Below are 12,464 nucleotides of genomic sequence, written 5' to 3'. Positions count from 1 at the left end.
GCAGTGTGAATGAATTAAAGTAAATAAACCGCTGCTGCTCACATTTTCCTTGTTAGTTTTCTTCTGCACAGCACACATAAATTTAACAATGGCAGGAGGGCGCCGTGACAAGAAAATCAACTACTGGCTTCATTTTGGCATCAACACTTTAATCACAAACTATCGTCGCTGCCACGTGTTACACACAACGCTGACATCGTCACAACATGGCTGCCAGTCACGTGACACCAAAGTGCTCAACAGCAGACATGGAAGGAAATGTCATATTAGTTTAAATTAGGGGGAAAAAACAAAGTTGATCAGCTTCCATCAGTCGTCATGACGATCAGGAAACAGGCACGTGGTAGTCTGGCTCAGATTTCCCTTTGTAGCTTCTATCAACATAAATAAATTCCTGTCATAAGAAGAAGGTGAACAGCAGGTGGCGCTACTTCTTCAAGTTCAAATTATTATAGGACATGCAAACAAGACGTGATTTCAAAATCCAACAACTTCCTGTTTCCACGTGGGGGGGTGCTGGGGTCTCCATGGTTGCCAGAACCTAGAAGAAATCCACTCATGTTCACCATAGAAGCATTGTGGGAAATGACTTCTGGCCACCAGAGGTCAGTGCATGCTTTATGGATTACGTTAGTAAATCACAGTTTAAACTTCCTCTTTACTCTTCCAACAACAAAGATGGCCGCCGGATGTTTGAAATATATTAGTTGATTATTAATACTTTTAACACAACTTCTGCAAGCACTCTCAACAATGTCCATATTTGACTGACAGTCACTACATGGGGGTGTGTCCATTTTTGACTTGACAGCAGAAAGAAAGGGCGTGTCCATTTCCGATACAAGAGGAGGTGTGTCCATGTTGTGCAAAACAGAAGATGAAGTGGGCATGTCCATTATTGACTAAAAGCAGAGAGAAGGGCATGCCCATTTAAGTACCAGGGTGTGTCCATGTTACACAAACAGAGGTTGGAGTGAGCCTGTTCATGTTTGATTGATAGCCACCCGGAGGGGCGTGCCCACGTTTGATTGACAGCAGTTGGGAAGGTGGTGTCCATGTTTGGCACTGAAAAGGGGTGTGTCGATGTTTGACTGACTGCCACTGTGAACTCAGAGCAAAACTGCCATAAAAGGACTGAAGTCCTCTTCATCGCTACCCTCCTCGTCCTCATGATAAGGACAGGCTGAGGAAGAGGAGCAATGCTGATGATGAAGGTCTTTTTGGAAGGAGGTAGACAGGAGGGGGAGGGGCAGAGTAAAGTCACAGCAAAGTTGGAGGTTCTGATTGACTGAGTGGGGGGGGGAGAGTCACCAAAATGGCGCGTGCATGCAGTTAACCACTCCCTGCTCCTTGATGCTGCTGTGGGCGGGCTCACAAGCCAATTTGGACCAACAAGGAAGCTTATCCCTTCCAGCCGTCCCAGATAGGACCTCTGGAATGACAGGAGGGAAATGTTTTAAACTTTGCAGCACAATGACAAGCACAAGGAGGTGGAGTCTTCCTTGATTCGGAAACATGATGAAGACTCACAATGTTCGCGATGATGAAGGTCGCTTGACTCTGGGCCACTTCCTCTTCTCAAACAGCCTGAAACAGCAAACACACACTTTGTTACACACACAAATATGCAGCATTCACAATGTGTGCGTGTGCGCACACACCTGTAGTCATCAAAGCTGCTCTGGTCCCGCCCACCTGCTGAGGAGACATTGTGATTGGTCAGTTATGTCTGCTTATAGCCTTTTAGGTGTTATTAATGTGATCATCAAAAGGAGGACATGTCAAGGAACACGTCACAAACTCTGTGTGTGTGTGTGTGTGTGTGTGTGTGTGTGTGTCATACCGGGTTCCACTGAGCGAATGCGAGGATTACACTGTTTATGTCCCCGGCAGCCTCGAAGCTCCATCAGCTGAATGTGAAGATTGTTGAGAAGCATCCGGTCTAACGAGCCGACGGCGTTCACCAGCTGGGCAGAGACAAAGCGGGAGATGACAGCACAGAAGTCAAACGACAATAACAAATTACACGAAGTAAAAGTATTTCTGGACAACCCGGGTAGGCCGCATCCCTCTGAAAGACTTCAATGTTCAAATCTTTTTTGTCCCATATTGCCTGAGGAAAAGAAGCTGCCGAATAATTGTGCACACCTTGATATCAACCAGGGCTTTTCAAGTGGTGGCCTGCGGCCTGAGAATGAGCGATTCAGCTGAAAAGCTTGAGAGCAACTAACATTTTTGCAGCAGATTCCTAAAAACACCAGAGGACTGTTACAGTTTATAGAAGACTACCATTTTTGCAGGTTGTTAAAAACAGCAGAAAACTCCTGTCATATAGAGGACCTTTGACAACTGTTTTTGAAGTAAGTCGTAAAAAACAGCAGTGAGCTCCTGTTACATAGAAAACCTTTGACAGATCTTTTCACGTTGACTAGGATGCTGTCATGTAATCATATACAAACCCAGGCTTTGTGCTCAAGATGCAACTCGACAAAACCTCACATCCGCAATCAGACTCAATTGGTCCTGCGACGGTGGTTATCAACTTACTTTGTCAAGTCCGGTTTTCAGCTTTGTGCTAAGTGCACGTTCACATGAAAAGAGGCGTTTGACATCATATTATTCTACTTCCGCTGAAAAGTGACGCGATCCCAGTCAGTGTAATTTACAAAAAATGAGTAATTACTATGGAGCGTTATGAGGAGTTTCCAAAACATTATGACCGCTAAAAGCAACACTGTCGTCGCCAACAGAGCGAAGACGGACCGCTGACAGAATAATGCTGAGCATGTAATGGACAAGCTAACACTGATTTATTAGGGTATACTATATGGTATATATAGTATAGTATATAATATACTATAATATATATAAAGATTCTAGAGTAAACAATACCTTATGAATCATTTCATGTATCAGCACTCATGCACAACTTTGACATTTCAACATTTATACATTTAAAAAATAAATTAAATTGAAGGGAAAACTTATTTAAATCTTTGCAGTATGTCTTCTTGTATCTACCACTAGATGACAGTGTTGACGTGAGTATTCACGCAAGGACTGCAGTGACATTTACATCTGCTCACAATGGCCTAATTATTAATATTTCATATTGCATTTTATTCCTTGTCTGAACATAACTAACGTATTCCTTAGTCTGAAAATCTACCTTCCTTATATAGATGGATAATATCATCAGGGAATGCTCTTTTTTTTTTTTTTTTTCCTCTATGTCCCCTCGGGAACCTCGTTGGGTCTCTATCAATGGTGATGCCATCTATGAATTAGTGAAACAGTGAAACAGTAGCACTTTCATAGCTGATTTTAAGCTGAAAGCCTGGATATCAACTGGTCCCGACCGGGTTATGAGTTTAGCATAAGTTACCATGGTGATAGAGCTGCTTTAAAAGAGAGCTACTGTACCTTCGCTGAACACGCAAGTCTGGCTTTTAACTCAACACAGCTTGCTAAACCACTAAACTCGCTTCGCCTTATACCCCCTTGGTGTGTATGTGTGTGTGTGTGTGCGTACCTGGTAGGGGTCTGTGCTCATGTCAAAGTACTCCAGGAAGCCGGTTGCAAACTCACAGAACAGGAAGTTGTGGCTCTCATTGATGGTCCTCAGACACCAATATGTGTTGTTGTTGGCACTCGTACATGCGCAGAAGGGCCCCACTGCATGCAGTCGCACACACACACACACACACACACACACACACACACACGCACACACACACACACACACAATGATGCGACATTGCTCCAACATTGTTTGGACATTGTTATAACGTATCATACGTGTCCAGTATGGCGCTGTTTGCCAGTGTTGGTTGTCGTGCGTGAAGCAGGTGAGTCCTGGCATGGAACAAGTGTCGTTGTTTCGTATTCTCTTAATCATCTTCCTCATCTTCTTCCTCCTCTTCTGCTCCTTCTCAAGCCATGCCTTCTTGTCCCGAGCCCCACCCCTCCTGAGGGACACACAACTAATGTCAGATAAACTCTGTCTTGTTTGCGTCATTACGTAATGCAAACAATTAGTATTGAAAGAAGCATCGCTGGTTGGAGCCCGTCATGACCAGTGTTTAGCTGCTGAAGCTAGCATGGTGTGAAAGATGACGAGAGCCATTAGAGTCAACCAAGACAACTGAAAGTCGATGAAGTAATATTTTGTATATAATGATAATTGCAGATTCTGACCTGAAGGGATGCACACGGCCTCCTCTGTACCCTAACGTCTTCTTCATTTTGGACTTGTGGCTGAAACACATTGTGATGATTAACCCATCATGCTTCAACTTCCTGTTTGTGGGTCATGGTACCTACATGTACTTATTGCAGTCGCACACCAGGGGGCGAGCCTTCTTCAGGTGAACTTTGACATCTTTCAGGTTCTTGATCTTGGTCTGCAGGGTCTCAATCTGACAGCAAAGGTAAAAACAACAAGGAGGAGTCAAGCAGAACAGGAATTGGACCCTCCACTAAAGCCTCAGCAGCATGTACCACTTCCTGCCACCAGAGGACGCCCCGACACTGGATGTACACTTACCTCATGGTCAATGTGTAGCTTGTGGTCCTTCCAGGCCTGCAGAGACTTGTAGACACCTGTGTCACACCTGACTGTGGAGTTGGTCAGAATGGAACACCTGAGGACAAACACGGAACCACACCATGCAACTGGTTCAGTTACATGGTTCAGCCCCTCGATAAAATACGCTCTGCTCACCTGGGTGTGACTTTGACAGAGTTGGGCGGAGTCAGGACGGTGGAAACCCCGCCCATCCCGCTGAATTCGTCCTCGGACTCGTGCAGGCTGAGATTGCCAGGGTAACTTTGTGTTACAGACACGGAGCGACTGAAGCGGTTCCTGGTGTAGCTCTTTAGAACCTTCAAGTCTGACACACACGTACACGCACAAACACTCATTAGACGTCCATCACTTCCTACTTGCAGTTCTCCCTTGATCCACTCCAGGTCAGCATGATGGAGACACTCACACTTCTCGGAGAAGAACGACTTCTTTTTGAAAGGCCGCAGCTTAAGAGGTCGTAGGTCACAATCACACTTGTCTGGGCTGCCATAATACGACTCAGACTTGATGCTGATTGGACGTCGCCGGCTAAGCTCTTCTCCCTGTGGGCTCTTAGCTCCTCCCCCTTCGCTCTTACATTTGAAGAGGCGCAACTTTCCCGAGGAGTCCTCCACACACTGCCACTTCTACACACACACACACACACACACACAGAGTAGATTTGTTAATGAGGCTCAGCGGTGGGAGGAGCCAGAGGCATGGTGTACCTGTCCAGTCTGCTGACAGGGTGTCTGGTACTCGGCCCGCTGACACAGCTCTTTGACCCGCTGATGTTTGGGCAGGAAGTTCTCCTCCTGAGACACTTCCTTTCCCTCCACACGCTGATGCAGCAGCTTCCTGTTGACGAGCCAATCGGGAGAGAGCCGCTAGTGTGGCGTCATCTGTCGCTCAAATATGTCTGTATGATGTTGTGTAATCATGATGTCATGTGTGGGCGGGGCCATGAGTATTTACCCTCTCTCCACCAGGAAGGAGTCTCTCCACACCTTCGACTTCTTGTTCACCTGGAACCTGAAACACAAAAAAATTATTAGTTATTAATAGCTATTTACATTTTAATAATGACCATATGATCAACTACTGACATTCATATACACGGCCAAAAGATTTAGAACACCCCAATTATTTTTTGAAATTCAAGTCGTTCAAGTCCAATGAATAGCTTGAAATGGTACAAAGCTAAGTGGTGTAGTGCCAGGGTAAGAAAAAAAAGGTAAGGTTACCCAAAATTGAAAAGTAATGTACTTCATAATTATACAAAAAGGCCTGTTTCAGGGTCCACAAAATGGGTCAACAATTTAAAGTTGTTGTGCAGAAATGGAGGTTGATCAAGCCTCGACACTAATTCCTACAGGTGTTCCAAGTTCTGGAGTGCTTACTACCTCTTCTGTCGGCATAAAAACAGTGTTGGGAACACACTGTGGTACTATACCCTCATGAACATCAGTTGAACAGCATTGTACTGGAGAAAGTCATTTGTTGTTACGAAAATGTCAAGAAAAACGGGAATTAACAATGGAAGAGAGACAGACCATCTTAACATTTAAAAATGTTGGTTTGTTGGTTAGAAATTGGAGGGTTCTAAAACCTTTGTGGTGTACAAATTTAGAAAAAGTACACATGTTATACACAAATTTGTTCCGTTTCTTTATGAAGTGTTTTGAGGCTGTTTTTCCCGATTTTACCAATATTTTAATTAGGGCTGTCAAAAATAGCACATTAATGGCGGTAACTAATTTATTTAATTATGTTTACATTTTTAGCGTAATTATCGCATGCGCATCATGTCAAACCACATCGCTCTGTTATGACGGCACAATTCAAGATTCAAGAGAGTTTTATTGTCATGTGCATGGTAAAACAGCAGTTATACCATGCAATGAAAATCTTATTCTGTTCATTCTCCCAAGAAAAGAAAGAAAACAAATGAAAGAATAAGAACATAAGAAACATAAACACATAAACATATATACCAATAAATTAAGCAACAACAACAGACGAGACATTAATACAAGTAAATAATACAAATAAATAAATAAATAAAGTGCTATGAGTGTGTGCGTGTGTTGCGTGCGGCGTGTGCGAGTGCTTCGTTGAGGAGCCTGATGGCCTGTGGGTAAAAACTGTTTGCCAGCCTTGTGGTCCTGGACTTCAAACTCCTGTAGCGTCTGCCTGACGGTAGGAGTGTGAATAGTGAGTGTTGTGGATGTGTGCTGTCCTTGATGAGGTTGTGTGTTCTTCGTAGGACTCTAGATTTATAAATGTCTTGCAGTGTGGGGAGGGCTGCCCCAACAATGTTCTGTGAGGTCTTGATCACCCGCTGGAGTGCCTTCCTATCACGTGTTGTACAGTTACCGTACCAAACAGTGATGGAGGCGGTAAGGACACTTTCGATAGTGCATCTGTAGAAGCAACTCAGGATTGTGGTGGACATGCCAAATTTCCTCAGTCTTCTCAGGAAGTACAGTCTCCTTTGGGACTTCTTCAGAATTTGTTGGGTGTTGTGAGACCAGGTGAGGTCCTCGCTGATGTGTGTGCCAAGGAACTTGAAGGTTTTCACCCTCTCCACCTCAGTCTCATCAATAAACAGGGGTCTATGCGGCTCCTTTTCCCTTGTTCTTGGGTCGATGATCATCTCTTTAGTCTTATCTGTATTGAGAAGGAGATTGTTATCACGACACCAAGCTATGAGGTCCGCCACCTCTCTTCTGTATGATGTTTCAACACCACCAGTGATCAGTCCGATGACTGTAGTGTCATCTGCAAATTTAATGATGCTGGTGTTGTTCTGGGAGGCCACGCAATCGTAGGTGAAGAGCGTGTAGAGGAGTGGACTCAGCACACACCCCTGTGGGGTCCCAGTGCTCACAATTCTTGAGCTGGATGTGCGGTTGTGGACTCTGACTGACTGGGGCCTGCCTGTGAGAAAGTTAAACACCCAGTTACAGAGGGAGGGAGACAGGCCAAGTGTGAGGAGCTTATCTGTGAGTTTGTGGGGGCTGACTGTATTGAATGCAGAGCTATAGTCTATAAATAGCATTCTGACGTATGTGTCCTGGCCCTGTAGGTGAGAAAGGGCTGTGTGGATGGCAGTGTTGACTGCATCATCCGTGGACCGGTTCTGGCGATATGCAAACTGTAGAGGGTCCACGGTTGCCGCCGGGATGCTCTTTTTGATGTGGGTCATGACTAATCTTTCAAAGCACTTCATAACAATAGGAGTGAGTGCTATAGGGCGATAGTCATTCAAGCAGGTCACGTTGCTCTTCTTGGGTACGGGCACTATGGTGGTGGACTTAAAGCAGGTCGGTACAGATGCTTGTGCAAGCGACAGGTTAAATATGTCAGCAAGCACATCAGCTAGCTCTGATGAGCAAACCCGAAGTGCACGTCCTGAGATGTTGTCTGGCCCTGCTGCTTTTCGTGGGTTTGTTTTGTTTAGAACCCTGCGCACATCAGCTGATGTCACCATGAGAGGTGAGTCCTGTGTGCTCCCCAGGTTCAGCCACCCTCTCTGCTCATCAGGAGTTTGGGTATCAAAGCGGGCATAGAACTCATTCAACTCATCAGGAAGTGTGGTTTGGCTGGACGTGGCTACGCTACTCTGCTGTCGATAGTCTGTGATGTGCTGGAGCCCCGCCCACATGCGCCGAGGGTCTGAGGTGGAATAGTAGCCCTCCAGCTTCTGTCTGTACTGCCTCTTGGCCTCCCGTATGGACCTCCTCAGGTCATATCTGGCCTTTTTGTAGTCATCAGCGGTGCCCATGACAAATGCAGTCGAACGAGCACGTAGCTTAGCCCTTACATCACAGTTCATCCACTGTTTTTGGTTAGGGTATTTTCTGTAATACTTGGTGGTGGTAACAGTCTCTATGCATGTGCTAATGTAGCCAGTAACAGCAGAAGCATATTCATCCAAATCAACAGTACAATCTTCCCTCCCCGCTGCAGTTTTAAACACATCCCAGTTTGTGCAGCCAAAGCAGTCCTGAAGTACTTGATCAGTTTCTTCATTCCATACTTTAACTGCTGTACGTACAGGGGGAGCTTTTTTAAGAAGTTGTCTGTATGTTGGATAAAGGAATATAGAGATGTGGTCAGCCTTTCCAAAGTGGGGTCTTGGAACAGCCTTCAAAGCACCTTTCATGTTGCAGTAGACTTGGTCCAGGATGTTATTTTCCCTTGTGGGAAAGCTCACATGCTGGTAATATTCGTCAATAGCGTCACCACAGAGTCCGCTGCTCTTTAATAATGTTTTTCTAACTTCAACACACCAACAGCAGCGCAACTCCAACACCATGCATGGATCTCCAACTCACAAACACGTCTCTAGTCTTCCTCGGAACAACGAGACAGCGAGATGGATTCAGGGAGACTCCGAACATCACAAGAACGTCTTTATTTGAATGTGTTTGTGGTCTAAAATAAACATAAAGACAAAGATAACAGTAAGTGAATATTCTTATCACTCACTAACGTAACTCTTACTTCGGGAGTACAATTTGCTGCATTTAAGTATGCTCGGAAATCATCTACACTCAAAGCATGTGAATTCGACGTGGTGTCTTTGAAGGCGATCCGTCATTGCTCCCAATAACACGGTTAAAGTGTGATTCAAATGTTCTGCTATTATTAAAGAGACTAGTGTTAGGCAAATAGATTTTCAGACATGTCTTCTATCTTTTAGATTGATTTAAATTTTCAGTTCATTTGGAGCTGTTAATACATACAAATATACAAAAAACATATAATCTTGTCCTGTCATTTACTGTATCTTTCTGTTCATAAAATAAAGTAAAAATGGGCATACTTCACACATACTTGCAAATGGTGATGAATCATGATTAATTTGAAAAGTAATTAATTTGATTAAAATTTTGGTAAAACATTTGACAGCCCTAATTTTAATTAGTCTGTGTTGCGAATCAATGTTTTTTTTTTTTTTTACATGAAAATACAATTTTTAGATAAAATTTCTGTATTTTAAGTTGACAAACTAGAAGCTTCAGCAGTCTAAAATGCTAAATGCTAACAAATCACAACACAACTGGCAGTGTGCATGCCAGGCCAAAAATGGGCACTACAATACAACTCGATTTGTAGATGCATCGCGATGCGGACATTGACGATTATTACTCAATTCATAAATGTCAATAATCGATGCTGACGGAAGAAAAAAACGGACAGTTTATGGTGGTGTACCTAAGTATAAGATGCTACCAGAATGGCTGAGCGTAAACTCCGACCCGCACACGCTGTATTTAAAGCAAGCATCTGGAAGCACTTTGGCTTTCACGTAGTTGAAGGTAAAAATGAGCTGGACAAGAGCCAGAAAATATGGAAGCTTTGTCATAAAAGCTTACAAGCATACAAGCTTTGGGAACATGACAAATATGACAAACCACTTAGCCCGTTTCCACCCGAACCAGGAGGAAAAACAGCCAGCTGAAGTTGCTGCCAACCAGAGAACCATCGAGCAGGTGATAACTAATTTTACACCCAACTCGGAAAAGTGTTTCTGCTTGAAACACTTTTACTGCGAAAGATTTGTGGCCGTATTCAATAGTTGAGAAGAAGGGCTTTCGTGCTTTGTGGCGCACTTTGGAACCCAGATACAACGTCCCATCGCAACGTTATTTTACTGACACTGCAATTGTGAATAAGGGCAGCCTAGTTATTTTGGTTATTGATAATATACTGACCTCTGCAAGCATTATTCTTATATGAAAGCCACTGGTACAGAAATCTATATTTTGAATGAAAGCTGTTTTTGACTTTGCTATACAGCAAAAATATTATTTTGTCAGAGATTCTATGCTCAGGATTTTAGTTTGAATTAAGACATCTTTATTATTTATTTGTGAATAATGGGAGATTTTTTTTAATGTTGGTTACTCAAAATATGCGGAAGTTTGTTAATTCTATACATGCTGCTACTGGTGCACTTTTCCTGCTGGTTCTGTGCAATGGGAAATATGTTGGTAGATGTAACCTTCCAATTATTAAAAGATAATGGAAGTAAATTAATCTGTTTCATGTTTATTTTAATTGTGGATCATTTCAAATATACATGTAATGTATATTTGTATATACTGTATATGTTCATGGAAAAATGGACAAACTATTGATCACAAATAAAGATGCATCCAGATGCATCGATAATCATTTTATCATCGCATCACAGGCCTCTGAATCGTAATGGCATCGATTCGTGGGGTGGCTACAAATTCCCACCTTTACTGTGAGAGAGTGTTTGGTAACCTGTTAGCAGGTCTGTCAACATCCAGCAGGCTCAGGATGGATTGGCCGTCCATGTCAGAAGGTGTGTCCAGGCCGGCGATGTCCAAGATAGTGGGCGCCAGGTCAATGTTGAGGACCATGTGAGGGTTGCTAGGAGACAGGCAGCAGCACGCGTGATAGCATTGATCCAATGGAGAACGCCTTAAGCTGCTTTAGCAACCTAACAATGGATGTACTGTTGTCAGCTGACTCATGGTCATGTGATGATTGTTAGCTTAGCTTCTGGAGAGGAAGTGACAAGTGGAAACTACAATGTCAGCAGCTTTTATGTGACTGCTTGACTAGATTGTGTGTGTGTGTGTGTGTGTGTGTGTGTGTGTGCTTACACACTGCCTTGTTCCACGTTTGGTCCTCTTATGTAAAATGGGACTCTGATATCAAAGTCATAAGGCATGGATTTTCCTGTGTGACAACAACAACAAACATGACTCAGCATGAAGTCGGACGTGAGTACGCCCATGCTAGCATCTCGTCACCTTTAACGAGGCCAAACTGTCCAATGTGGTAACCGTGATCAGACGTGTAGATGATGTACGTGTTCTCCAGCTCGTTGGTCTCCACCAGCATGTTGTACAACTGACGAGCATCGACACGTGTGCTTTTACAGCTGAATGACACCACACAAAACTAACATGCTAATAAACATACTGCATGTTGTTAGCCTCTGTGGTAAACACGCTAACAAACTTTCCAACGGCAATGTCACATTTACGCGTCTGTGCGTATCACCTTGTCCATGCTGTCGTCTACTGACAGCAGCGTCTGCAGTCGTTTCCTCTGCAGTATGTTGGTAAACTCCATGTGGATGGGCTTCATGGGACCCGTGTAGCGCATTATCCAGTGCTTGTCTGGGTTGGGAGCGTAGTTGTAACTGGGAGTACTGGGAAACACACACACACATGCATGCACTTTCGTGTGTAGAGTTCCACAGGGATCTATCCATGATCACCTGTTCTTGTCTTGTCTTTTAGAGTCTGTTTATATTATCTCATGCATCCAAGCAGCAACATTAACATTAAATTGATTCAAGATCAAATCGTTTTTATGTGATTTGAACTGCTGAAAGATTGTAAAGATACACTTCCACTCAGTGATTTTCATGCAATTTAAACTCAAGTGAAGCTGCGTCCATGTTAGTGTATTAGTTTAGTCGTATACAGACAGTGTCTGTGTACGTTAGCCTACACACATGTGCTGTGATGCATTGGGGAAGGCGTTGCTGTACTGCGGCGCTGAGTCCTCAGGTCCATGAGGTGCAGCGTGACTCAGTACCATCATGACGGGCCGATGAGGATAAACACGTTTGGACCAGCGAAAATAACGAATGGACTCTGCTGTGATGACGTCTGTTAAATAGTCCTAAAACACACACACACACACACACACACTTTATTATTTCGATGTATGGTGCTACTATATCTATTATGCCCCCACCCGCTTGACATCGTGATCATGATTCATACAGTACGAAAATTTTTGATGGTCATGTGTAACAAGTAATATAGCATGCAGCATGCACCATGGAACACAGCCTCTAACATAACATGAAGCGCTTCCCTTGTAACCAATAATACGG

General features: G+C 43.7%; 1 protein-coding gene across 6 annotated transcripts in view; it reads right to left on the bottom strand.

Moving 5' to 3' along the window:
- Positions 1–118: 118 nt before the first annotated feature.
- Positions 119–12,464, bottom strand: part of sulf2b (sulfatase 2b) — a 34,269-nt gene continuing 21,923 nt past the window's right edge. For 3 of the 6 annotated variants that reach the window (XM_054773024.1, XM_054773016.1, XM_054773042.1), the window contains 18 exons: positions 12,078–12,247; positions 11,618–11,768; positions 11,365–11,464; positions 11,215–11,290; positions 10,850–10,978; positions 5,543–5,599; positions 5,296–5,425; positions 4,995–5,214; positions 4,724–4,892; positions 4,547–4,643; positions 4,324–4,418; positions 4,198–4,257; positions 3,799–3,968; positions 3,533–3,675; positions 1,844–1,967; positions 1,662–1,698; positions 1,531–1,587; positions 119–1,432 (listed from right to left, as the gene is read on the bottom strand). In XM_054773024.1, coding sequence (XP_054628999.1) covers positions 1,402–1,432; positions 1,531–1,587; positions 1,662–1,698; positions 1,844–1,967; positions 3,533–3,675; positions 3,799–3,968; positions 4,198–4,257; positions 4,324–4,418; positions 4,547–4,643; positions 4,724–4,892; positions 4,995–5,214; positions 5,296–5,425; positions 5,543–5,599; positions 10,850–10,978; positions 11,215–11,290; positions 11,365–11,464; positions 11,618–11,768; positions 12,078–12,247 — 2,016 coding nt within the window. In that variant the 3' untranslated portion in view covers positions 119–1,401. The other 3 variants (XM_054773033.1, XM_054773051.1, XM_054773060.1) reach the window with 3 other exon arrangements.

The sequence above is a fragment of the Dunckerocampus dactyliophorus genome, chromosome 1 (genome assembly GCF_027744805.1).
Source record: "Dunckerocampus dactyliophorus isolate RoL2022-P2 chromosome 1, RoL_Ddac_1.1, whole genome shotgun sequence".
Lineage (NCBI taxonomy): Eukaryota > Metazoa > Chordata > Actinopteri > Syngnathiformes > Syngnathidae > Dunckerocampus > Dunckerocampus dactyliophorus.
The sequence above is the reverse complement of the archived record's forward strand: the minus strand, read 5'-3'. Positions and strand labels throughout refer to the sequence as shown.